The sequence below is a fragment of the Corythoichthys intestinalis genome, chromosome 1 (genome assembly GCF_030265065.1).
Source record: "Corythoichthys intestinalis isolate RoL2023-P3 chromosome 1, ASM3026506v1, whole genome shotgun sequence".
NCBI lineage: Eukaryota > Metazoa > Chordata > Actinopteri > Syngnathiformes > Syngnathidae > Corythoichthys > Corythoichthys intestinalis.
The window spans coordinates 75,923,200-75,950,808 of record NC_080395.1 but is presented as its reverse complement, the minus strand read 5'-3'; the positions used below and the strand labels follow the sequence as shown (position 1 = coordinate 75,950,808).

Below are 27,609 nucleotides of genomic sequence, written 5' to 3'. Positions count from 1 at the left end.
CACAAAAAAAAAGCCCAGGCAAAAGGGGCACTTTGGGCATGTTGGGGCAAAGGGGTAGTTGCTCAAGCCCCCCCGCCCCTGCAAGTGCATGCCTCCCACAGGTGGTGAGCCTATGGGAAGGAGAAGCCACGATTTCGGGCTGTGCCCATGGATACAGGCCCGGCCACCAGACACTCGCCTTCAAGCCCCAACTCCAGGCCTGGCTCCAGAGGTGTGCACCGGTAACCCGGGAAACTTAAGTCCATTAATTTTTTTCTTTATAGGGGTCTTTTGAGTCATGCTTTGGCTATCCCCTCACCTAGGACCTGTTTTCCATGGGTGACCCTGCCAGGGGCATAAAGCCCCAAACAACATAGCTCCTAGCAAGGTCGTAGGTTTGCATAGGGACGGTACGGACAAAACACTACCAACTTTTCAGGTTGCTTAAATTGTCCCCACCAGCTTTGAAGCAACCTAATTTGCATTATATAATGTGTTCAGTTATACAGGTCATTTAGATTGTCTTCCCAAATGATGTAACAATAGAATTGACCCTACCATTATTAAGTGAATTATTTTTTATTATTTTCAGACTTACATTTACCCCTTTATCACTTGCTGAATGAGCCAGTCCATGTTTTTTTCCTCAAACGCACCTTTGATTGGCTGATGTCTTGACCCCCCTCCCCACATGCACACTCCAGCTGTACAGAATTACGTTACATGTCCACATGCCGCCTCCTCTGCCCGCTTCGAAGAGGAGAAATATTAAAAGTTTTTTTTTCGGCCAACAGCCGCTGTAAGTAATGTGAGCAGCCATTGTTGTGAAGGTCGGAAACGGTGGGCACCGCTAATTTTGCTTCTTAAAGTCCGACCTGCATTACAGTTTAACATTACCATTACATTAAACTGTGAACTTGCTAACCTGAGTAGGAAGCTGCTTCAGGAGAAGTGTCCTCCTGTATGTCTATTCTGCAATGTTAACGTTAATTAAACCGAGAAATATAGTAAACTATGCTCAGTTGTAAGAAATATAGTGAACCAAGGTTTACTCCCTTCTCCCCAGTATTATTTTTACTTTGCATATGTGGTCTTAAAGCAGCCCATAGGAGCTTTCATTTTTTTGTTGAGTTTAGCTGGGCTTGTGGACAAAGTGGTGGTTTTCCTGAAAGAAAGGCTCCATTTTTATTTATCTTTGTTAATCCCTGACTGAGATTTGTTTTTGTTATTAGGGCCCGAGCACTAAGCGTGCGAAGGCCCTATTGTTTTGCAAAGGATTATTTTTTTATTTTAAAAAAAATATATTTCAGGGCAAATGAAAACGGCCACTTTGGAGGCCTGAACATGCACGAAAAGTCACCAAAATTTGCACATACGTGTGGAAAATTGTAAATTTCGGTAATTTTGCAACATTGCAAAAAAATGTAACAAAATTGCTCAGTGGCGCCCCCTTGAAATTTTAAAATTGGCCTATAACATTAAGGTCTGTCAGCGTAGAGCAATGAAATTTGGGGAGTCTATACCTTGTCCAAAACCGCTCCAAAAAAGCATGGGCACCCATTTTCCAAACCCAACAGGAAATCAGTTATTTTAGATTGAATATGAAATTTTTATCGATTTACAAGGTGCACATTTGAGACCTTTTCGCTGAGGCAGTTAGTTGGATCATCTTCAAAATTGGTGAGACTGTTCAGGAGACATATGAGATCTTAAGTTTTTAAAATGGTGCGTTTTCATTCACGGGTCTGACCTGGGCGTGGTGCCAAAGTCGGCCATTTCTTCGGCAAAATGACAAATTCAGTAAATGACTAATAGCTCCTAGACACAATATTAAATCTTTTTCATATCTGGCATGTATGTGCGGTATCCCACCCTTAACACGAGTGCATTGAAATATTACCTATTAGGCCTAGCGCCCCCTAGTGAGAACAGGAAATGCCTTTTTTTAAGAGAATGGTTCCTCCTCCAAGGGAAAAAAATCTGTTGACCTCAAACCTGCATCAGGGGAGCCTTAAGACCTGTGTTCAGGTGCCTGATGAAAAATATTGAGGTTTCGTTGAAGCGGAGGGGTCCAAACAGGAAAGTGAAAACTTCCCGTGCTTGTTGAGAGTCATACCCTGAAGGGTCTTGTAGGGGTCATTTGCATCAACTCTACAGTGCCAACTAGTGGCGACAGAAAGGAGTTTTAAAAAAGGCCTTTCCTATTAAGTTTTTTCAACGTAGAGCAATGAAATTTGGGGAGTCCATACCTTATGCAAAACTGCTCCAAAAAGTCTCTTGCACCCATTTTCCAAATCCAACAGAAAATTGGGTATTTTAAATCGAATGTGAAATTTTTATCCATTTGTAGTAAAGTTTACATTTGGAGGCCTGGACATGCACGAAAACTCACAAAATTGTGCACATACATGCGGCTTTGCGTGGATTTCGATAATCTTGTGGCGTTACAAAAAAATGTAACAAAATGACTCAGTGGCGCCCCCTTGAATTTTTCAAAAAGGCGTTTCCTATTAGTTTTTTTTTAACGAAGAGCAATGAAATTTGGGGAGTCGATACCTTGTGCAAAACTGCTCCAAAAAGTCTCTTGAACCCATATTCCAAACCCAACAGGAAATCAGGTATTTTGGATCGCATGTGAATTTTTTATCAACTAACAGGGTGCACATTTGAGACCTTGTCACAGAGGGAATTAGTTGGATCATCTTCAAATTGGTTAGACTATTCAGGAGACATGGGAGATCTAAAATTTTCAAAATGGTGCGTTTTCATTCATGGGTCTGACCTGGGCGTGGTGCCAAAGTCAGACATTTTTTTGGCAAAATGACAAATTCAGTAAATGACTAATAGCTCCTTGAAACAACGTTCAATATTTTTCATATCTGGCATGTATGTGCGGGATCCCACCCTTAACACGAGTGCATTGAAATATTACCCATTAGGCCTAGCGCCACCTAGTGAAAACAGGAAATGGCTTTTTTTTTTTTTTTTTTTACAAAACAGGCTCCTCCTCCAAGGAAAAAATCTATTCACCTCAAAGCTGTATCAGGGGAGCCTTAAGACATGTATTTAGGTGCCTGATGAAAAATACTGAGATTTGGTTGAAGCAGAAGGGTCCAACAGGAGAAGTAAAAATGACTGAAGCCATTTCGTCTCACCACAAGTTTTGAACAGTCATAACTTCTACAACATATCTGCGCCAAACATCTCGTGCTTGTTGAGTCATAGTCTTATGGGTCCTGTAGGGGTCATTTGCATCAACCCTACAGCGCCAACTAGTGACAATAGATAGTCACTCATTTGTTCTAATATATTTCCAGTTCTTTTCAGGTTGGTCATTGTAGTTTCAAGACCTTTTGTAATACTTATTTCACGGCCCATGTCCACATGTCTCTGTTGCCGTGACGACCCTTTGTTCGCCATTAAAAGGAAATATTTTTTCAGAGACTCAGGCAGCTTATAGAGCCACAGAATTTGGCACAGTTGGTCGAATTGGCCCAGTTAGAAGATATAATTTGTGTTTTGAATAAGGGCTTGGCTGCACAGCTCATTAGTGCCTCCTTTTTTGTAGTACTCTTTCCAATAGGGGTTTTTATCTCTTAGGTGTGTGAATGTAAAGAGGCGACTTTCGAGCATGTTAGGTTCTAATGAGATGATTAGAGAGGAGGATCTTCCACCACCCTGACCTGCACACTGTCCGAGTTGCGTGACGTCCGAGTTGCGCTAGATTGCGAGGGCCCGTTCAGTCCTGCTTGCAGGCCTGGTATTTAATTTATTTTGACAGACAATTTTGACAAGTTTTCAAAATGTTTCCTTAGTAGTTTTTGAATACAAAGGTTTGAATCGAACGGTGTATCACCTGAACCTATACATATGCACTGGAATGACCCATCTCCTTAAAACTGAAAAAAGAAAAACTATAATTCCCTTGTTTTCAGTGTAAATCTACTAGAAATAATTGAAATCATCTGCCAGTGCTTTAAGTAAATTTTACTCAGATTTCATGAAATAAGAAAAATACCTAGCTGAAAATAAGACACTTATTTTGAGCAAAAAGCTTCTATATTTAATCTTTAAAAAAAACTTGTTTGTCAGAAATGTTCTTAATTCAAGAATAGATATTGTTCAAAATACTATTTGAAAGCATTTTTTTCTTGATTTGGTGACAAATGACCGACTTTTAGATTATTGGGCTTAATATGAACAAATGGAAATATTTCCTAAAAGTAATTGGAAGAATCTGACACATTAACCTGAACAAAAATTATTCGACTAGATTTAAGCATAATTATCAGATTAACACATTATAATGTAAATTTGCGGTGTGAAAATTAGTATAAGTCAATATAGATTTATTTTGCATTCATCATTTAGTCTATTGATTAATTAGGTTCTTATTGGTGAGAAATGTAGCCCTGACCGCCGTTCACCCAGTCTGTTTGGTCTTGTTAATGTCCTGTCCCCAGCAAAAAGTGTACATGCAGGCTGTGCTGTTATATTGTCCCTACCAATATTGAGACCAAACCTACGCCCTTGGCTCCTAGATCACGGGACACGCAAACCCCTCCACCACGATATGGTGATGACTCACGGAGGAGATACATATATTTAGGACTTTACATTAATTATTCTACATTCTGGGATGATAAATGCATAGTTTTGAGTATGGATGTTGTCAGAGAGGTCTAATACAAATATTCTACAGAAGTTATTCAAAATTGTGGTTTTACACTACCACAAAAATGAGAACTGTAACCTACCATCTACTAAAACGACCCATTGCCAAGGGGAATCAACGGGATTTTACTGACGGGACAGCGTACATAACGCACATGTAGATGGAGCGGTTTTAAAGGGATCGACGGATAGAAAGACGTGTAGTTCTTAAAAGATAAATGTTAGTACAATTTAAAATAATTTGATATTGAAACCCCTCTTGATGTTTTCGTTTTTATACAATTTGAGAAATTATTTTAACTATTAGGTCGCCATTGTTGTTGACGTCGCAGTGCGGTGACGTCACATGGCCACGCTGCCCGAATTCCACGTGTCACTTAGGAGGAAAAAAAACAAAAAACAAAAAAAAACGTGTCACTCTTTAATTATGTAAGGTACTGATTTAAATATGCCACAAGGTGCCAATGGCGAGTTTTAAATTAATTAAATTAAATTGTCTAGCCTGACTTGGACGTCAGTTGAATGTCAATGCGCTTTAATGTAAAGTGTATGGTCAAAAATCACAACCACAAGTTTTTCTGCTGTTTAAAATGAATGGAAAATTTGTACGCGCATAGCTGTCAATGGCACAGCCTAACTTGGGTGCAGTTGAATGTCAGTACGCCCTAATGTAAAATGTATGGTCAAAAATCACAGCCAAATATGTTTTTCTGCCATTTAAAATGAATGGAAAATTTGGACGTGCGTAGCTGTCAATGGCATGGACATGCATAGCCTGCAAAACTACCATATACCCATAAAAATGCCATGTACCCGCACAAAAAAATGCCACAAACCAAAATGCATTTTGCCACATAACCCAAAAAAATGCCACATGTCAAAATGCATTTTGCCATATGGCAAGAAAAAATTGCCACATGGCAAAAAAAATGCCACATGGCAAAAAAAAAAAATGCTACACGGCAAAAAAGTTTTGCCTAATGGCAAAGAAACGCCACGTGGCAAAATTTTGCCACATGGAAAATAACATTTTTGGTTCTCGCTGTCTCTCCAAATGAACGTGAATCACAATAGACCCAGTCTAAAAAAAAAAAACAGGAAACTATGGCGTCAGTCGAGGGACAAAACACACTCATTGGCTTGATGTCTTATTGTAAAACTCACCATTACAAACTTTATTAAAACAAAAACATTAAGAGTGGTTTTAATATCAAATTATTATAACTTCTACTAACATCTATCTTTTAAGAAATACATGTCTCTCTATCCGTGGTTCCCTTTAAGGTCCAGCGACTTTATTTCATTATTAAATGATGAAAATGGTGGCGTTATATATTTTAGAGTTTTGAGAGTGTTTTTAAGAGTTGGGAACAACGTTTAGGGCCTAACACAGACCCTTGAGGAACGCCACGTGTGATCTTCAATTGATTTGACTTTATGTTGTTGCACTTTACATACTATTTTTTTTTTTTTTTTTTTAAACCTGTCCTGTTCAGCTGTTTGACACAGAGAATGGAAGTCTAAGTGCCCAGATTCTGAACAGTTTTAATGTTTCACATTGAGAGTCTGACATACTCCCATTGTGATCATTCAAAATACCTTTTTATTATGACAAAGCAGCGAACAGGAAGGGATTATGGGGGGACAGAAGAAAAGAAATGCAAGAGAAGAAGGAAAAGAAACACATACACAAACAACAACTAGAAATACATTGAACATCTAAACTAGTTACTAATATGCTGGTGCTATCGTCAGCGAGATGTATTTCCGGTTTACACCATGTGGGGGCCTATTGGCCAGTGAAAGAGGAGAATGGGGGTGGGGGTGTCTATAAGCCTATAAGCTAAGTGATTGAAAGGGGTAGAGTGTACACAAATCAGTTCTGTGATCTAGAACCCAGTAATTGTGTGAATCTCTAATGAGTAAGCCCGTTGGCGACCAACCCTACGCCGCCGCATCGCCAATCCCGGCACCGGGACCCCCGACCCGAGAATGCCCTACCACATCCAGCAGCACGCAGGCCCCACCGGGCGCGCGACAGCCACGCAGACGGGCGGAGAAGCCGCGCGGGCGCCAACCCAGGGCCACAGCCCCCACCCAGCCAGCCCGGGGAGGGAGGGAGGGCGGGCGCGGGGGCGGGGGGCCATGCGCAGCCCATCCCTCCTCCCGCAGCCCAGCAAAGGAGCCATCGTCCCCCCCCCGGGACCCAGGGTGGTCCCCCGGGCCACCCGCGCACCCATCAACCGGCCTTCAGGGATGGCAGGAAGGGACGCACTACCAACCCCACGCCTACACCCACCCCCGCCCGCCCACCCGGGCCACGAGCCACAGCCCCCCAACCGGCACGGCACGCCACGGGACCCCCAGCGGCCCACCAAGCCCCAGGCAAGGCAGGGTCCCCCGCCGGTGCAGGCGACACCCCGCTGATACACCGGCGCCCAGTCAGCGACCCGCGACGGAGCGCAGGGCGGATGCCCAGCCAGAGAAGAGAGGGGAAGGCGGAGGCAGGAGAACGCCCAGGAACTGCCACGGGGCGATGCAAGATCGGAGACCCGACCCCCCAACCTACACCCGCGGCCGGCAGCCGAGGCAGAGGGGAGGCCACACCCCAGGAGCCACGCCATATAAAAAAGTGTGGGACCCACCTACCACCCTATTACTGTGGCTGCCAGGTTCCCGACTGGCAGCCATCACCCAGCACCGTGATGGGGGTGTGAGGGGAGGGTAGTGCAATGTATGCATTAAAATAGGAGAGCTTGGCTTGGGGCAGTGGGACCGCAGCATGGAGCTTCTGCCCAGCCGCCCGTCCCACCGCCCTTTGCCAGAGCTCTCCTGTGGAGTATGATGTGTGGTGCATTTAAAAAAGGTGCAGAGATGGTGGGGCCTGTGGTGAGGAGGCAGCCGTGAGGTACCCCCACCCCCAACAGGTCCCAACCATCCCACAACCTTGGTGTGTGGTGCATTAAAAACAGGGGGGAGTCGGGCTGGGATTGTAAAGCCCCGTCCCAACTCTCCCCGGAGAAATGTATGAGCATGTAAGTGCCAGGGTGAAAAATATTTACAGTGCCGAAGTGAGAAGTGCGTGAGTTAAGAGGCAGGCTCCCGCGGGCGTGGCCCCGTCCACCAGAACCACCGGCCCCAGGGCGGAAGAAGCGTCAGGGCCCCGATCAATCCCCGCCCCAGACCACCCATGGCGCCTCCGCGACCGCCCCCCCCCCCCCCCCACCCACCGAGCACCCACCCCGCACTCCGAGCAGGCGCCACACCAAGCGCCGGCGACCAGGGGACGTCCACCCCACCGGCAAGGGACAGCAAGCCTCACCCAAGGCCCCGCGGGCCCCAAGAGGCCCAGCCAACGACCCCGCCGGCCGGGGGGCAGCAGCGGCCGCCGCGGCCCAGGGAGGCGGACAGGGCCGGAAGCAGACCAAGGGGACGGAAGCGCGCCCCCCACAACCCACCCCCGGGCCAGGAGGGGCGCGCGGCATGACACCAGAGGGCACCTCCCCGGCACCCGGTACAGGGAGACGCGGCTCCGGCCGGGCGGACCTGGGAGGGAACCATGGCTGCCGCATGCACCCCCCGGCCCCCACCCCAACTCCACCCCACCCCACCCCGGCCGGCCGGGGAAGGGCCGCGGCCCCGGACCGGCACCCGCGCGGCCCCCCCACCCGCCCACGACACCAGCGCGCGCCCGACGGGACCCCCGCACAGCCAGACGCAACCAGACAAGCCCCGGCCGAAAATCCCGGGGGCCAAGACCGGCGACGGGACGGCCCAGGGCAGGACGCCAACAAACTCCACCTGTAAAGCTGACAGAAGAAGAGGTTTATCAAACACCATTAGATGTATGCCAAGGACCGGTGAAGTGTATTATTTACGCATAGTTCCTTAATTGTTCCAAGTCTGATAAGTAATATATAGGGTGTTCCAAAAAAAAGTTGCATATGTTCCCCAGCAGCTGGAAACCAAATTGTCTATGAGTATCCTTGTAAAATAAGCCCATTGACCGACTAAACTGTGAAGGAAGAAAGTGTATTTATTACATGCTGTTGGGAGTGTACAAAACAGTTTGGATTTAAACATGTCCTGTTTCCAGCTGCAGAAGGATGCATACAACTTCCCTGGACACCCCGCATACATCAATTTATGTGTACATTTTTATTGTTTTTGTGGCATTCCTTCGCAGGTGAGAGAGAATCCTTATTCTATGTTCATCATTCTTGCGACCGTTTCCCACTGTTGTTCGTATTTGTCCATTTTATTTGTCTGTTTGGCAGATATTTTCTCTAATGTTATATATTCAATGATTAGATTTAGCCATTGGTTAATGCTAATGTTTTGTTTGTTTTTCCAATTCAACAATATTGTTTTTTTGACTATCGTTAGACTTGCTAGTAGTGGACGGGTTTGATGGATAGAGATATTCACTGTATTCAGATCGCCAAGCAGACAAAGAGTTGGAGACAATGGAATCGTGCAGTTCAATAGGAAAGAGAGTTTCTTCGTTACCTGTGCCCAGAAATCTTGTATTGGTTTACATTGCCAAAGAGCATGAAAGTATGTATCTGAAGTATCTTCGTTGCAGTTTGTACATTTATCGGATTGGGAGAACCCCATTTTGTGCATTTTAGATTGAGTAATATGCCATCTGTGCAGTATTTTGAACTGTATAAGCTGAAGGTTCTTATTCTTTGTCATTATAAATGTATTTTTACAGATGTTGGACCAATAGTTATTATCTAATGTTACCGAAAGTTCGTTATTCCATTTTTCGATTGGTAGGCAAGTAGAGTTGTTACATGAGAGGGCTTTATATACTTTTGAAAGTATTTTTTTTTGTTGAGGATGTATATTTATTATTTTATTTACGAAAGGTGGTGGGTCTAACGTACCCGTTAGTGATGGAAATTTGCTTCTGATGGCTGCCCTGATTTTATTGTATTGCAGGAAATTGACCCCTTTGATCTGGAAATCTTGCATTATTTTTTCATATGACATGAATGTATTATCTTTAAACAAATGCTGTAACTGGTTTAATCCCGTTGCACTTTACATACTGATATATGTAATAACTATCTTAAATAACTCTGCATCCAGTCTCCAACTTGAGTAACAAAATATTTCTTTGTGCTTGTAACAGGTTTGCCTTTTCCAGGAACAGACAGCCAACAATAGTACCAATCCCTGATGAGAACGTTGCTATTGGGAGGGCTGATAAAATGAGCCCTATTGACATTCGTCGGGTAAACATTCTTTATCAGTGCAATGCTTATCTTTTGCCAAACCCAACAATGAACTAGAACCAGAACCTTAATTATTCTAATCAAATCTTAGCTCAGCTTGCTTATCTCTTTTTTGCCTTCATATAAATCACTGAAAACAACTGATGATGTTGATGATGATTTTTATTTCTGTTCTTTGGTAATTGTAAAAAGAAAAGACAATGATTGCTGTACACAAACCTTCTGCATTTTGACAAGATGATACATTGAATTAGTGAACAACATATTAAAATACTGCACCAATAAAATTGAATTGATTTTCTTCAGCAGCTCAATGAAATTGTCTCTTCCTCCAAAAGGTCACAAGTGGGTTATTTGGTACCCTAGACCAGGGGTGTCAAATTTATGTCCCCCCACCAGGAGGTCCAATCCGGCCTATGGCATTATTCTGCCTGCCACGTTGTAGGTCATCCAAAATCTTTTTTTTTTTTTTTTTTTTTTAACCACGGCGCTGTAAAACCATAGATTTGTGTGATTTAGCGCACTACTGTGTGCACTGCACTTAGCTCACGTTCGTGTCCGTAGTTGCATTCATTCATTTGCCCGTTCCCAATCAATATGGATTAGACGTCGAGCAACGTCAATGGCAGCCAATGAGTTAGCAGGGAAATGCCCCCAAATCAATAGAAAGCTACCAATTAACAGGAAGCAGCCTAGAATAACAAGGAAGTGATGCGAAATTAATCTTATAATAAATCTTCATTTAGATTTTGGATGTGTCGTTATACAGAAGTGCACAAGTGGGAGTTTAACGGTGTGACTGGATAGATCCTTGGGAAAGGAATTTTACTTGACATCCCAAAACTCTAATTCAAAATCTGATTCAGGAGACTTTGCCTGGTTTAGGATCTCATTACAGTGATCCCTCACTACTGCGTGCTCTCACTCATCGCGGATTGTTTTTTCCATTAAATAATAGATACCGTAATTTTCGGACTATAAGCTGCTACTTATTTCCTTCATTTTGAATCCTCAGTCTATAGTCCAGTGCGGCTTATTATATGGGTTAACAGGTAACACTTCATTCGACAGCGGCGTCATTAGACTGTCATAAGACCATCATAATTATGACAAAACACTATCTATCATGGGCATTACTGAATTCCTATGACAGATATCATTAAGTGTCATCTGGCAAATGATGTCAAGAAATCCATTTATGTCCTGCTTGGATCTTTTACATTTATTCAAAAGTGAGATCGTTTGCCGGATAACATTAAATGACATCTGTTATAAGTATTCATTAATAGGCTACTCGTGACAGTGTCATGTCATAATTATGATTGTCTAAAGAGTGTTATGGCACCACTGTCAAATGAGGTGTTAGCAAATACTATAACAAGCAATTAATGAAATACCTAGAACAGTAACTGAAGAAATAATTAGCACAGAGCATGAATTTTGATTTTTTTTTTTTTTTTTTTCTAACCTGTCCTGTTAAGCTGTTTGACACGGAGAATGGAAGTCTATGTGCCCGGATAGTCTGAACAGTTTTAATGTTTCACATTGAGAGTATGACATACTCCCATTGTGATCATTCAACATACCTTGTTTATTATGACAAAGCAGCGAACAGGAAAGGGTTATGGGGGAAAAGAAGAAGAAAAAAAAAAAAAAGACAACAGAAGAAAGAAAACACAAACAACAACAAGAAATACATTGAACGCCTAACTACACTAACTACTAACATGTTGGTGTTATCGTCAGCTAAATGTGTCCGGTTGACACCATGTGGCCTGTGGTTGGCACCTGTTGACCAGGGAAAGAGGGGGAAGGGGGTGGGGGAGTCTATAAGCTAAGCAGTGTTGGGCACATTACTTTAAAAAAGTAATTAGTTATAGTTACTCACTACTTCTTCCAAAAAGTAACTGAGTTAGTAACTTAATTACTCTATAGTAAAAGAAACTAGTTACCAGGAAAAGTAACAATTTCCTTTACTTTAAAAAGAAGTTGTTGTATGTCAAAGAATTTGAAATTTTCTGAGCAGTATTCGAGTCGAGTTGAATAGAGAAGAACAGACAGGTAGTTGTGTTATAGAACCTTGTAATATTTATTGCACCTCACCAGCAACAGATTTATCCTACACTTAAAGTGCAAAAAAAAAAAAAAAAAACGGATTTGAATTGCTTACCACAGATGTCGACAAAGGCTTTGCCCCGGGATTTAAATTACACTTTACATGCATGTTCTTTCCTTTAACTTCGACCAACTTGAAATAGTATTTATATCTCCACCTCGTAAAGGACCAATTTTCCTCTGAATGCTTTGCCATCATATCCCTCTGCATCTTTTTTGCGTGTGTGTGTTTGCAGCATGCGCTGTTCCGGTTTGTGTGTGAAAACACCGGCTCTGAAGTTTGCTTAAAAAAACAAAAAAAAACACACAAAACTTTATTAACAACAAATACACATATACAAACATAGGGTGAGACAACGTGTGCAATTAGGCTCGAGCGTTTACGTCACAGAATGGGGGATCACGTGACATTTACCACAAAGCAGCCATATTGGAAGCAGGTCCGGCTCGCGGGACATTAAACTTTAACTTGCCAGTTCGATAACGAGACACTCGTTATTGAGGCTAAGAACAGATACAGTGGGGCAAAAAAGTATTTAGTCAGCCACCAATTGTGCCAGTTCTCCCACTTAAAAAGATGACAGAGGCCTGTAATTTTCTTCATAGTACCTCAACGATGAGAGACAGAATGAGAAAAAAAAATCCAGAAAATCGCTTTGTCTGATTTTTAAAGAATTTATTTGCAAATTATGATGGAAAATAAGTATTTAGTCAAGAACAAAAGTTCATCTCAATACTTTGTATTATTCCCTAAATTGATAATGACAGAGGTCAAAACGTTTTCTGTAGGTCTTCAAAGGTTTTCACACACTGTTGCAGTTATTTTGGCCCATTCCTCTATGCAGATTTCCTCGAGAGCAGTGATGTTTTGGGGCTGTCGTTGGGCAAAACGGACTTTCAACTCCCTCCACAGACTTTCTATGGGGTTGAGATCTGGAGACTGGCTCGGCCACTCCAAATGCTTCTTACGAAGCCACTCTTTGTTTCCCCAGCAATATGTTTGGGATCATTGTCATGCTGAAAGACTCAGCCATGTTTCATCTTCAATGCCCTTGCTGATGGAAGGAGGTTTTCACTCAAAATCTCACAACACATGGCCCCATTCATCCTTTCCTTTACATGAATCAGGTGTCCTGGTCCCTTTGCAGAAAAAATGCGGTAAAGCATGATGTTTCCACCCCCATGCTTCACAGTAGGTATGGATACAATTCAGCATTCTTTCACCTTCAAACACGAGAAGTTGTGTTTTGACCAGAAAGTTCAATTTTTTTGTTTCATCTGACTATATGACATTCTCCCAGTCCTCTTCTGGATCATCCAAATGCTCTCTAGCAATCTTCAGATGGGCCTGGACGTGTACTGGTTTAAAGGGTATTATAATACTAAGGGGCTGTGAGATATCAATAGAACCGTTATGTGGCAAGATAACAAATATTAATAAAGTTAACAAAAAACATAAATCACATTCATGAGCAATTATCGAAAATAGATCGAAAATTACGAACATTTCCGAAAGTATTCCGGAAACAGCCGAATGGGGCGAAGATGTCACAACAAGGACACAAAAGGTTGAGGCAGGTGCCATCGTTGTTTATTGACGAGAGAGTTGCGTTTGTGTTTTATCAAAAAATCGCTAAAATGGTTCAAACCTGTCATGCTATGTCGTGTACAAATAGCCATTTGTTGCAATGTAATACCCGTGAGTTCCCGAACGCGAGAAAAACAGCTGGACTACGCAGACAATGAGTAAAGTTTGTCCGTGCTAAGAGGGCTAATTTTGTAGACCCAGCCTTCACGGTTTTGTGTGGTGCGCATTTTACACCTGAAAGCTATTTGAACTATGGACAAATGAAATCAGGTTTTGCTAAGAAATTGCTGCTGAAAGCAGATGCGGTGCCCACCATACACGCGCAGCCACCTAAATGTCCCAAGATATCAAGAAAGAGGACGATGAGACCACCCCACCACCCCACCCCACCACCCCAGGCTAACCAAAGGAGCGGAGCAGCCAAGCTCGAAATGGCCAGAGTGAGTACTCTTTTATAATAAAAAACATCACGCATTGGATATAGGGCTGGACACATGTACAAATTATCGCTCGTAAAATATATAGAACAAATCCTCAAATCCCATTCATATTTGTGTCGGTTGGCAGAGCGAAAACCTATGATAGCACAAAAAATGATAATTATTCTATACATTATTTTGTGGTCGCGGTGTATCAGCTTCACAAAAAGAAATGCAAAACAAACCATTCGGTGTTTCCCACACGATCTGTTGCCGGTGTTTCATCAGTGTGATTGCTCCCCTCAATGATCCTTTCATTAGGCTGCATTGGCTTTCGTTTGGGCTCGAATTGATAACCCAAAACACCAAAGAAAGGTTCATAACCCTCCTCGTCACCATTAGAAGAACGTTCGTTACGTCGGCTTCGTCGCTGCAACTAGAAACAAAATTGTCCGCCATCATCGTCGCTATTCAGTACTAGGCACTGAGCCAGTTGTTTCCTTGTTGTGACGTCACGCACACAATATGCTAGATTTCCGGGATCTCAGACGCCAGTCGTTTTAGCTTGACAATCGATCCAAATTTCTATCATTTTCTTGGTGTTGCGATGTGTGTAATTACACGAAGTGGCAATATATGAATCCAAAAGGCATGTGTTTATGGATAAATGATGGAATATTAGCATTTCCCCTTTAAGCAGGGGGACACATCTGGCACTGCAGGATTTGAGTTCATGTTGGCGGAGTGTGGTATTGATAGTAGCCTTTATTGCTTTGGTCCCAGCTCTCCCCAGATCACGAGCTCCCCTGTGTGATTCTGTGATTTTTGCTCACTGTTCTTGGGATAATTTTGAGCCCACAGGGTGACATCTTGCGGGGAGCGCCAGATCAAGGCAGATGATCAGTGGTCTTGCATGTTTTCCATTTCCTAATAATTGCTCCCACAGTTGATTTCTTCCCACCAAATTGCTTACCTATTGCGGATTAAGTCTTCCCAGCTAGATTCAGGTCTAGAATTTTGTTTGTGTTATGTCCTTTGACAGCCCTTTGGTCTTGGCCATAGTGGAGTTTGGAGTGTGACTGTTTGAGGTTGTGGACAGTTGTCTTTTGTACTGAGAATGAGTTCAAACACGTGCCATTAATAGAGGTAACGAGTGAAGGACAGAAGAGCCTCTCAAAAGAAGTTACAGCTCTGTAAGAGCCAGAAATCTTGCTTGTTTGTAAGTGACTGAATACTTTTTTTCCACCATAATTTACAAATACATTCTTTAAAAATCAGACAAAGTTATTTTCTGGATTTTTTTTTTCTCATTCTGTCTCTCATCGTTAAGGTACACCTATTAAAAGAAAATTACAGGCCTCTGTCATCTTTTTAAGTGGGAGAACTGGCACAATTGGTGCCTGACTAAATACTTTTTTGCCCCACTGTATGTGATCATATTTAAGGATGTGAACAATGTTGACCCTTACGAGCAAGCCGAAGACAAATGGAGTAAAGATATCGACGGGCTTCCATAATTATGCGAAATGGACATTCTGCTGTATTTATTGTTTGGTGTATGTTACTAAACTCCTCAGAGATTCCGAAATTATAAATCGCTACAAAGCTATGAACAGTTTTGCTGCGGATGGGTGCAGGACCTGCACATTATGACCGTATCAAATGGCAACTCCATTGTTCTTGCAATGGTAGGCGATGTGTGTTTACTATTTTCATTGCCATGGCGCCTCCAGAAATTTTTCATAGGGGTGGCCAGATGGGGCCACTTAAAATCCTGGGGTGGCCAAAACTAAAAGCCATAATTTCAGGTTTTCATTATATTATTGCAGTAAAAAGGTCAGGGGAAAACTATCAGAAAGACTTAAGGACATGGCTACTGATATACTTCGGTGTATTGTGTAATATTTGATGTTACTAATGATTTAATGTGCATAGTCCGTAACTGTCCAGTCAAGATTTTGAGTTCCACAACAAAACTGTTTTATTGTGTTATGTATATATTAGGCATAAGGTTTTAACTAGGGCTGTCAAACGATTAAAATTTTTAATCGAGTAACTCACAGCTTAAAAATTAATTAATCGAAATTCATCTCAATTCAAACCATCTCTAAAATATGCCATATTTTTCTGTAAATTATTGTTAAAATGGAAAGATAAGACAAGACAGATATATACATTCAACATACTGTACATAAGTACTGTATTTGTTTATTATAACAATAAATCCACAAGATGGTATTAACATTATTAACATTCTTTCTGTGAAAGGGATCCACGGATAGAAAGACTTGTAATTCTTAAAGGATAAATGTGAGTTTGTATATTGTGACTAAATATTGCCATCTAGTGTATTTGTTGAGTTTTCAGTAAATGATACTGTAGCGACTTAACTGTTCTGCCCAAATGCATGATGGGAAGTGGTGCAACCATGACTGTGTGTGGTGGCTGCAAATGCTATATCTTCTCTGCGTTGGATACACTACAGGGTGTTAAGAAAAAGATCAACTCCTGTCATTCTTCCCCACGTCGCTTCCCACAATATTTATAGTTGCTGTGGGAGAGATGACAAAGCTTTTGGCAATTAGAAGCACGGCCCCAATGAATGCTTTTATCTACTCCACTCACTTGACACTGCCTCTTATCTCTGTATAGAAGTAAAACGGCGCCATTGTAGGCTGTTTGCGGCAATGCGTGAATGAGTCGTACTGCAAATGCGTTAATTGTGATAAATATTTTCACGTGATTAATTTAAAAAAAATAATTACCACCCGTTAATGCGATAAATTTGACAGCCTTACATTTAACAAAACAAAATAAATACATTCATTTGGGATGAAATCCATAACTAATGCTACAACATTCTAACAATATACTGGCAAGCGGGGTGGCCAACCAATTTATAGGGGTGGCCCCTGGCCACCCCCTGGTGACGCCATTGCCCAATGCCAATCCCGGCACTGCGCTCACCCGACGGGATCCGCGCCAGATCCAGACGCCACCAGACAAGTCCTAGCTGAAAACCCTGGGCCAGGACCGGCGACGGGACGGCACAGGGCAGGACCCCAACAAACTTCACCTGTGAAGCTGACAGAAGAAGAGGTTTATCAAACACCCTTAGATGTATGCCAAGGACCAGTGAAGTATATTATTTAAGCATAGTTCCTTAATTGTTCTGAATCATGCAATTAATATATAGGGTGTCCCAGAAAAATTGCATATGTTCCGCAGCATCTGGCAACCAAATTGTCTATGGGTTTCTTTGTAGATTAAACCCATTGACTGACTAATCTTTGGAGGAAGAAAATTATCTATCACATGCTGCTGGGAGTGTATAAAGCGGTTCAGGTTTAAACATGTCCAGTTTTCAGCTGTAGAAGGATGCATACAACTTCCTTGACACCCTGCGTACATCAATTTATGTGTATTTTGATTGTTGTTTACATCTGTAATGCTGCAATGCATACTAGGAGGCATGTTAGACAACAACAGTATTGACAGCAGGTGGCAGCAGAGGTTGACTGTGTCCCCCAAGGGAGGATTGATGGCCAAATGAAGCTTCTTGAACCAATAAAGCTTTGCAGCCAATTGGTCAAAAGCTTCATGGTAGTTCATTTGGTCTTAAAACAGACACTTATAATACGGTGAGGACACCTGCGGCTTATAGTCCAGTGCGGCTTATCTATGAACAAATGCCGTTTTCGTGTCAAATTTGGTGGGTGGCAGCTTTTAGTCCAGTGCGCCTTACAGTGCGAAAATTACAGTAGATAAATTCAGTATTTTATAGATATGTCCTGATCCGATCACATACAGTCTTTCACCCTCCCTCCTGCTGCTTTTCTTACTCACTAGGGCAGCTGCATTTTGCTTGGTAAAGTTAACGATGAGTCACAGTCGCTGAAGCTTTGATCTTGCCAGAGAAGCTTGGGAGTGCTGCCTTCAAAGGAGCAGAGTCACTTAGCTTGTAAAACACTAGAGTAGCGTGCTATGGCAACTCAAGGGACCACTGAATAAGGGTTAAGGATTACGCTCTCAGCCAAGGATTACAATTTTCAGGATGTGTTCTTAGTCATATATGATGCCAGATATACAACCCCTAGCAAAAAGGTATGGAATCCCCAGTCTCGGACGAGCACTCACTCAGACATTCTATCATGTAGAACAAACTCAGATAAAAAGCTTGATAAAATAATGAATTAGTTCAAAAGTGCAACTCTTTAGCATTCAGAAACACTAAAAGAAATGAATAAAAAATATTGTGGGGGTCAGTAAATGTTACTTTTATAAAGCAAGTGCAGGGAAATATATATGGAATCACTCAATTCTGAGGAAAATAGTATGGAATCATAAGAAACAAAGAAATAACAATCAAAACACATCTCTAGTATTTAGTAGCACCACCTCTGGCTTTTATGACAGCTTGCAGTCTCTGAGGCATGGACTTGATGAGTATCAATTTGGTGCCAACTCTCTTTGATTGCAGTTGCCAGATCATCCTTGCAGGTCAGAGCCATTTTTTTTTTCAATTTCCACCACAGGATTTCAATACGGTTGATATCTGTGCTATTTGCAGGCCATGCCATTGACTGGAGGAATTTTTCTCCAAAGAATGCTTTAACAGTTTTAGCTCTGTAGCATGATGCACTGTCATCTTTGAAAATGACATATTTTCAATTAAAGGGATAAGAAAGCTGTCTAAAATTTCAATGTAAACTTTTGCATTTATTGAAGATTTAACCACAGTCATTACCTTAGTGCCTTTGCCTGACATGCAGCCCCTTATCATCAATGACTGAGGGAATTTTGAGGTTTTCTTCAGGCAGTCATCTTTGTCAATCTCACTGGAACAGCACTACAAAGTTCAAGCATCATCTCCTTGTCAAGAGTCAAGAATCTGTATTGGACAAGGTGTCAAGTGTCAAGAATCTGCATTGGACGAAGTGATGATGCTGGAACTTTTGTTTGGATGAGCATTAAGCAGAATTTTAAAAAAAAATCTTTTTAACCAGATTCCAATCCTCTGAAAAATGGCCCGATTTCCGATCACGTGATCGGATCGCGACATCCCAAATGCATGTTGTTTACGGTTTAGCAGATAAAAAAAAAAAACTAAAATTTGGAAATAATTTGCATTTTATTGCAGCAAAACATTTGCACATGAATGACACGTATTGGTGGGAAAATTGGTTTGTTTCATGTTTTGTTGATTTCACTTACCAAGAACAAAAGACTGACAGATGATCAATTCAAATGGAAGAAAAAATACTGTGCACATACTGTAAATATACTGGTCTGTCTAACAATCTTAGATTATGTTATGTGCACATATATCTTAAAACATTCTCTAATTGAAGGCAAATCTGCTGTATTATATACATGGGTTAATTATTAATACGTCTTTGGCTCTCTATTGAGGTATCATCCAGGCATCCTCCACTTTATCAGCAGTGAGATTTTGGTGGCATGCCCTGAGAGCCCTAATTAAGTCATTAGCGCAGACCTCGGATCCACGACTCTTGCGCCATTCCTTCAGCAGCTCTCTGGCAGTCTCATCCAAATCGTTCGGATGTCTCGTCGAGACGGAATCCAGTTTACTTTCGCTCAGGCCCAGCTGTCGTCCTAATCTCCGCCAGTTCCGACCCAGGTTTTCAGCAATCACATTTGTGGCAATGTCCAGCTTGGCTGAAAGGGAATAAGAAGAAAAAAGGGGAAAATACATCATTCATTCAATTCACAACAGAAGGGTGAAAAGACCTTGTTTTTCTGTTTATTATATATATATTGTATAATATTGTAGAATGATCTCCTAAACAGTGTCGATACTTGTTATATCAACCATATTGTGAGATAATCATTATTGTGAGCTTTGCATATCTAATCGTGTCGTATCGTATCGTGTGGTACCCAGAGGTTCACACTCTGACTGCTAATACATTTCCGTCTGTAAAATTTAAAAAATGTACTCCAAAAATAGAGGTTTCCAACTATTTTGAATAAACATTGATGAGCACATATTGTAGTGTCTACAAGGACAACAAATCGCCAACCCTCTTGCGGCGAAACGACATTTGTGCACGTGAAATTTCGCGCTCATACACGAACATGTGGACACGAGGACCAGCAACGCAATATACGATGCTGGCCAAAAGTATTGGCACCCCTGCATTTCTGTCAGATAATGCTTAAAGCCTGAGTTATACTCCCGCGTTGCGGTGACGGTGCAGCGACTAGCGTCATTCGACATTCAATAGTTCTGCGGTGAGAGAACGCATTGCTCTGTAATTCACCGCCAAGCCACTAGAGGGGTGTGGCGTTATGCTTGTACGGTTTTGGGGCATGCTTGTTGACTTCCGCTAGTCTAGTTTAACAGAGAAAAAATGAACAATGCAAGATGGAACTTTTGAAAGTAAATATTCTGCTCATCAACACTGAATAAATATTGAACATACAAATGTTGAGGGGCAGGCGACACAGAAGACGGTTTCGAGGCGGTTTCGAGGCGGTCTGGCCGACTTTTGATGCCGCACAGAGAGTTTTTAGAATCGGGTGGAGAGCGCCACCTGTGCGGCTAGCTTCAAACTGCGTTCAAGGTCTGCAAAGCCCTCCAGCCCGATTTGTTTGCCGTGTCCTACAACCAGCCAGTGGGAAGCCATAGCAGATTTCTGGCGTCTATGGAACTTCCCAAACTGCGTTGGGAGCCTTGATTTTAACGTTATCATAAAAAGCACCGAGGCACTCTCAATCAGTGATGATGTATCGTGTGTGAACTGTCTGTTATTGAAAATTAAAGATCAAAACAACTCTTTTGACACCAAATCTGTGCTTTATTCTTCATATACTTGAAGTGTGACACGTAAATAAGTCACAGAGTCACAGCAAACATATGTACACAATAAATGATGAAGTGCACCAACCAAAAATATGACATAAAGTGATAAAAAGTTGGCAGTTTTTGGCCGACTGGGTCACCGCTTCGTGTGGCCACTCGATTCCGAACACACACGTCTCGGTGGTTCTTCCATTATTTTTTTTTTTCCCCCCCCAAACGCTGAACTTGCCATTTGGCAATCCCAATAATGTCTTGACGAGACTTGCTCTTCGATGATACTCCCGTCGGCTTGGTCCATTTGTGCGTGTAGAAAATAATGTTTGATTCTATTCTACAATGGCGGTGATTTCGCGCTGAACTGGAAACAACAGTCTGAGCGGACCAATCACAGTCCGTTTCTGCCACGTCATACGCGTCTACGCGACGCGAAGGCTAGAAAATTCGAGAGGAGCGCGTCAGGCTACGGCGCAGGGACGTAACTCGGGTCTTCCTTGACGGCGGAGGTCTGACGTGGAAGTATAACTTGGCCTTAATTTCTCCTAGAAAATGATTGCAATTACAAATGCTTCGGTAGTAATATCTTTATTTTCCTTGGAAAGGAAAAAACATTTTTATTTTTTTTAAATCATCATTTTACACAAAACTCCATAGATGGGCCGGACAAAAGTATTATTTGGCACCCTCAGCCAAATACTTTGTAGCACAACCTTTATACTAAATAATCGCGAACAACCGCTTCCGGTATCCATCAATGAGTTTTTTTTATAATACTCTGCTGGAATTTAAGACCATTCTTCTTTGGCCAACTGCTGCCTTCTCCAAACTGGCATTTTCAGATCTCTCCACAGGTGTACTATGGGATTCAGGTCTAGACTCATTGCTGGTCACTTTAGAAGTCTCCAGTGCTTTCTCTCAAACCGTTTTCTAGTGCTTTTGGGTCCTTGTCCTGCTGGAATACCCATGACCTCTGAGGGAGACCCAGCTTTATCCCACTGGGCAGTACATTATGCTGCAAAATTTGTTGGTAGTCTTCAGACTTCATAATGCAGTGCACACGGTCAAGCAGTCCAGTGCCAGAGGAAGCAAAGCAACCCCAAAACACCACACCGCCATGTTTGACTGTGGGGACCGTGTTCTTTTCTTTGAACGCTTCGTTTTTCTTCCTATAAACTATGTTTATGCCTTTTCCCAAAAAGCTCTACTTCGGTCTCATCTGACCAGAGAACATTCTTCCAAAACGCTTTTGGCTTTCTAAGGTAAGTTATGGCAAACTCCAGCCAGGCTTTTTATGTCTGTCTATGGGTCCGAAGTGGGGTTTTCCTGGGTATCCTACCATAGAGTCCCTTTTCATTCAGACGTCGACGGATAGTGCAAGTTGACACTGCTGTCCCCTTGGACTGCAGGACAGCTTGAACTTGTTTGGATGTTAGTCGAGGTTCTTTATCCACCATCCGCAGACTCTTTCGTTGAAATTTCTCGTCAATTTTTCTTTTCCATCTGCATCTAGGGAGGTTAGCCACGGTGCCACAGGCTTGACACTTACTGATGACACGGCGCACAGAAGACACAAGAACATTCAGGTCTTTGGAGATGGACTTGTAGCCTTGAAATTGCTCATGCTTCCTCACAATTTTGCTTATGAAGTCCTCAGACAGTTCTCTGGTCTTATTTCTTTTCTCCATGCTCAATGTGGTACACACAAGGACACAGGACAGAGGTTGAGTCAACTTTAATCCATTTTAGCTGGCTATAAATGTGATTTAGTTATTGCCACCACCTGTTAAGTGCTACAGGTAAGAAACAAGTGCTGTTAATTACACAAATTAATGAAGCATCACATGATTTTTCAAGGGGTGCCAATACTTTTGTCTGGCCCGTTTTTGGAGTTTTGTGTAAGACGATAAAATGTTTTCGCGATGCGTGTTGCTGCAGTCAAATTGCTTCCCGTGTGTTGGCTTTCTACTCAACGGCGATGACTTTCGGATATCGCCATCGGTCATTGCCTTCTGTGTGTTTTGCCCTTAAGTCAAATATTTAGTCATTTCAAAATGCTCCAACCAACCGGGCGCAGCAATTCTAAAGGAAAAGAGTATATCATTTTCAATTAATTATGCCAACCAGGACCCCACAGACTGTAAACTTTAAGCTAACACGCATGGTATGCTAACGCTACGAGTTAGGGATGTAGCGATTGCATATTTTCTCTCCCGAGTCCAAGTCACCTGATTTTGAGAATCTGCCGATACGGAGTACTGATCAGATACCGAATAAATAGTGTAAATGTAAAAGTGAAAAATGGCACGATCGGCTCGATTTCCGGTCACGTGATTGGAACGGGACATCCCATATGAGTTACATTTAGGTTGTGATGATCACTCAGCGCAGACTTTTAAAGACTCTCTTGCAGGTTTGTACACCCTTTTCAGGGCCAAATTTAAGCACTTTTTAAGGTCATTCAAGACCAATTTTCCAGTTTTCCAATCCTGTTTCAATGTTAGCCCATTTTTTTGGTTTTTTAAAGATGAGGCAGAAATAAAATATGGTGCCTTCTTACAAGTAAGCAAACATCTTCCAAAATGTTCGATGACCCTGGAGGATTGAGAAATTTAGTTTGAAAGGTGCAGATTCTGAAGCCCCCTGAGAGGGTGCGTTCCAGGCAAAAGTGAGCATTTTGTGTCTAATGCACTTGTTTTATTTATTTGAGAAATAAGATTGAGAAAAATGAGGGGCGAATGAATCAAGTGAATAAAAAACAAAAAACAAACATTATATCGTGGCATATCGCCATCGTGATATAAATTAGACCCATATCGTGATAGAGCATGGGTGTCCAAACCTGTCCGCAAGGGCCGCTGTGGGTCCTGGTTTTTGTTCCTACCCATCGAGCACAGACAGTTTAATCAATGAAGTTTGTTCTAAAACAAGCAGCACCTGACTGCAATAAACGGATTAAACTTGTGAGACACCAGATTGGGGAAAAGGTGTGGTCTTGTTTTATAGGAATGAAATCCAGCACCCACAGTGGCCCTATGTGGAATAGTTTGGACACCACTGTGATATAGGATTTCCCATATTGGAAAGTATCGGATTTGGTTGCTGTAAATCAAACTACTAGGCTAACATGTTCGTTGAGTGGGACTACTTCTATTTGGAAACTGATGATAGTAATAGAGCCTCGCGTAAAATGGCCATAACAGTCAAAACAAACAGACTGACAGACACTTTCTTTCCAAGAGCTGTCACCATACTCAACTCAAGTTGGGACACTAATGTCACCGTCATTGCACTGCTAATACCACAAAATTGTCACATGCATCTCACGAAGTAATATGTTCTTAGACATCTATCTCAATCTGGGTACTGCATATTAAGCCTGAACGATATATCGTTTCAACATCGCCATCGCGATGTGTTAGTGCGCGACAGTCCCATCGCAAGGACGTGCGATAGTTTTTTTTTTTTTTTTTTTTTTTTTTTTTTTTTTTTTATAATCCACATACGCCCTGCTTTCTGCTCTGCGCAGAGCCTTACACCCTCCCTCTCCCAGCTCTTTGAACCTCACAGTCACTGCAGCACTTGCTTATTAAAGTTAACGATGCTGGTATCTCTGATCTTGCCAAAGAAGCGGACATCACAGTGCAGCAGCTGTAAATCATCGTTTAACTTGTTAAACAGTTTCTGCAAGGAAGCTACTTTGGAATGAACGTGCGTGTGTGTGTGGAGACGTTTGAGACATATAAATTAAATGCAAGAAGTGATCATGAGGAGTTTGTAATTTCTACATGTCCACCAAGACTCACTGCTAAGGTAGATAAAGAGAAGTATTTAATAAAGCCATGCATTTTTCTACTACAGTACTTTATTCTTGTTCAAAAATTATTTGGTTGGACAGTTATGTTTAAAACTGATCATAATTATTACATTTGAAGTGCTTAAAACCATTTATTAATATATATATATATATATTTTAATCATTCTTTGGGGAAAAAGTGATTAAAAAAACATGCCTTATATGTATCTCTTTACAATGCTAAATGTGAATAAATAGATTGAGCACACACACAAAAAAATAAAAATTTGGGGGGCGGGGTGCGCAACTTCACGGTTTTTCACTTATCGCGGCGGGTTCTGGTCCCCATTAACCGCGAAAAACGAGGGATCACTGTACACTGGTCATTGTGAGTCATCCAAAGTCTTTCCAAACAGCCATTCAAGTCATCTAGTGAAAATTTCTTAAAAAAAAAAAAAAAATATATATATATATATATATATATATATATATATATATATATATATATATATATATATATATATATATATATATATTTTAATATCCCGATATAATAACGCAAACCCCCAAAAAATCGCAGCAATAGTTTTTTCCAATATCGTTCAGGCCTACTGCATATGCAATATTTGCGCAGTCACATAGCATTTTTGCACGTTTATCTATGCACAAAACAAACTGTCATTTGCACAATCATATCAAGTCAGCCATCTGCCTCCTAGTGTGACAACTGTAAATTGACGTACTGGCACTGTTATATTACTGCTTCATGCCACTTGTTTCAAGTCACGTATTCACTTCATTTTCAAAATGTGTACACTTTAAAGTGCCTGTGACAACATAGAAAATCTTAAATAGCATTATTATGTGAATTAAAATCATATTTTGAGACGATTCAACTATATACAACAATTTGGCAAAGTGTAGATGACGACAAATTAGTCTTTCAATCTGCCGTTTAGCAACTCCTGTCATTATGGCGGTCTGAGTGACGATGCCGGCAGAATAACGAATTCGTCCGATTTAGAATTCAGCCCAATGGAGGAGGACGATTCAGAATGAGGAAAATGCGACAGAGAGCAGCAAGATGTCATCATTGTTTTTATCTCTCTACTCCAATATTTTTACAGGATATTCTTTTTATCTAGTATTTTCCGCAATTGTTAAATAAATTGTATGGTCATGACAAACAAAAGTCTTGTGCTAAATGGAAATATTAAAAATGCATTTATTCACTAAGACAGGGCAAAATTACTGCATAATGGTCAAAACTGCAGACTTCTTAAACCTCCCAAACATATTTTATGCCTCACACCACTCTCCCTGGTGTAGCAACAAAAGCCTGCAGCACATTGGGCTGGCGCGATGCAAAAATAAACAAATTAATCCACAAAATCAGCTGAATCCGCAGTCCTTCTGCATACTATAGTAATGGCTGTATTGTGAAAATGATTAGTCCGCTGACGTCACATTCGCCATCTTCCTCGATCCATCACTCATTTTCATGACACGAGATTCAAACATTTGAACAGATATATCGATCGCTTCCACACATCCAAGTGGTCCTATTCATTAAGGAGCACAAAATACCTCGTGTAATATGAAATAAACATGCTTTTCACAGGCGTGTCACAGGCACTTTAACTGTACTGCACAATACAATGACAATAAAGGTTTTCTTTTCTAATCTATCCTAAACAGACACCAAACACACAGTCAATAAGTACGGTATGACATTTATGAATCAACTATCAGTCGAAGAAACTACCTCTCTCTGGTTCACTTGGCTGGGTCAAGGCACATTCGTGCGGTGGTGACTGGAAGCTGTTCAACTTGTCCGACAAATCCTGTCGATGAATTTGTTTGAGAAGCTCCGACAGCGTCTCTCGATTTTCTTGATCGAGTTCACCTCTCTCGATCAAACATTGGAAAAGTCTGAATCCGCTGTCGATCGTTTCCGACACCCTTCGTCCAACCTTGTGCTCACACAGATACTTGATACATTCGAGCTGTTCCGCGGTAAGCTCTCTGGAAATGTCCAGTAAAAGTGCCTTAAAACGCGAGGAGCTCATAACTTGGACACGTACAGGCGTTTTACTTTCGCTTCCGTGTGTGAGTCTGACAGTCGAAGTTGAAGTGGAGTCCGTGAACAATTTATCACAAATGACGGCTTACAATTTCACTTCTCACAAGGTGAATATCCTTCATAAATTAAAAATATCAATCACTCTTTTAGTGTGGCGACAGTCACCGCACCGATAATGAGACAGATATACAACAACGCGTGGTAGAAGCCTTGCTAGTTGACATGCCTACATGACGGCCATATTGGCAGGGGCGAAGTTGCCATGAAAGGAAATGGCCATTGACACGTTACTTTTAAAATGTAACTAAACTGATTTACATAGAGTTGGTTGTTTAGTCGGTGCAAGAAATACCCGGTAAACGCATTTTTTGTTTTAAGCCTTTTAAATATATTTAACTTGATAACGTATATACCTGTTACTACGTCATACATACAGGAAATGACTTTGTCCCTACTATTTTAGCGTCGCTGTGACAACGCAGCGGCTTGTTGTATCTACATTATTTATGTCTACAGCAAAGTCACGAAAACAATATGCAGAAAATCAGGAAAGTTATGCATAAGAGCACGGATAATGTTTTTATTTTGTGGTGTTTTGAATTGAAAGTAATATTATAAAATTTATAATGTTATATATTGTAGTGACCCTTTATTAAAGGACATAATTCACCCACGAAGCTTGTGTGTATATTTGGCCGAGCGTTTTCCGGCTACGTCACAGTCACGTGACAGACACTTAAAAGCCATGTGCGTTCCGGTGTAGGAGTGAGTCCCAAGCTACGGTGGCCGAGAGGTGTCAGGTGAAATGCAAAGTCCAAACACTTTGCCTAATAGAAAAAGCACGAACCCCAATTGCAAACGTTTTGCAAAAGAAAAAAAGCACGAATGCAAA

At 41.6% G+C, this 27,609-nt stretch overlaps 2 protein-coding genes across 4 annotated transcripts in view; one reads left to right on the top strand and one right to left on the bottom strand.

Annotated features, from left to right (window-relative positions):
- LOC130918376 (low choriolytic enzyme-like) overlaps positions 1-10,183 on the top strand; it is a 31,038-nt gene extending 20,855 nt beyond the window's left edge. The window contains exon 8 of the mRNA XM_057840062.1: positions 9,794-10,183. Within this exon, the coding sequence (XP_057696045.1) occupies positions 9,794-9,953 (160 nt within the window). The 3' untranslated portion in view covers positions 9,954-10,183. The remainder of the gene's footprint in view (positions 1-9,793) is intronic.
- A 6,768-nt stretch (positions 10,184-16,951) lies between these two features.
- Positions 16,952-26,937, bottom strand: fadd (Fas (tnfrsf6)-associated via death domain). Of its 3 annotated transcripts, none has more exons than XM_057840085.1 (3): positions 26,400-26,937; positions 19,516-19,697; positions 16,952-17,102 (listed from the first exon to the last, which is right to left on the bottom strand). In XM_057840085.1, exons 1-3 carry the CDS (start codon positions 26,701-26,703, stop codon positions 17,091-17,093), a joined length of 498 nt encoding a protein of 165 aa, XP_057696068.1. In that variant the 5' UTR covers positions 26,704-26,937; the 3' UTR covers positions 16,952-17,090. The 3 variants fall into 3 exon arrangements, with proteins under 3 accessions (XP_057696068.1, XP_057696062.1, XP_057696060.1); XM_057840079.1 differs by lacking the exon at positions 16,952-17,102 and adding an exon at positions 18,880-18,909; XM_057840077.1 differs by lacking the exon at positions 16,952-17,102 and having other exon boundaries at positions 19,117-19,697; positions 26,400-26,934.
- Positions 26,938-27,609: the final 672 nt, after the last annotated feature.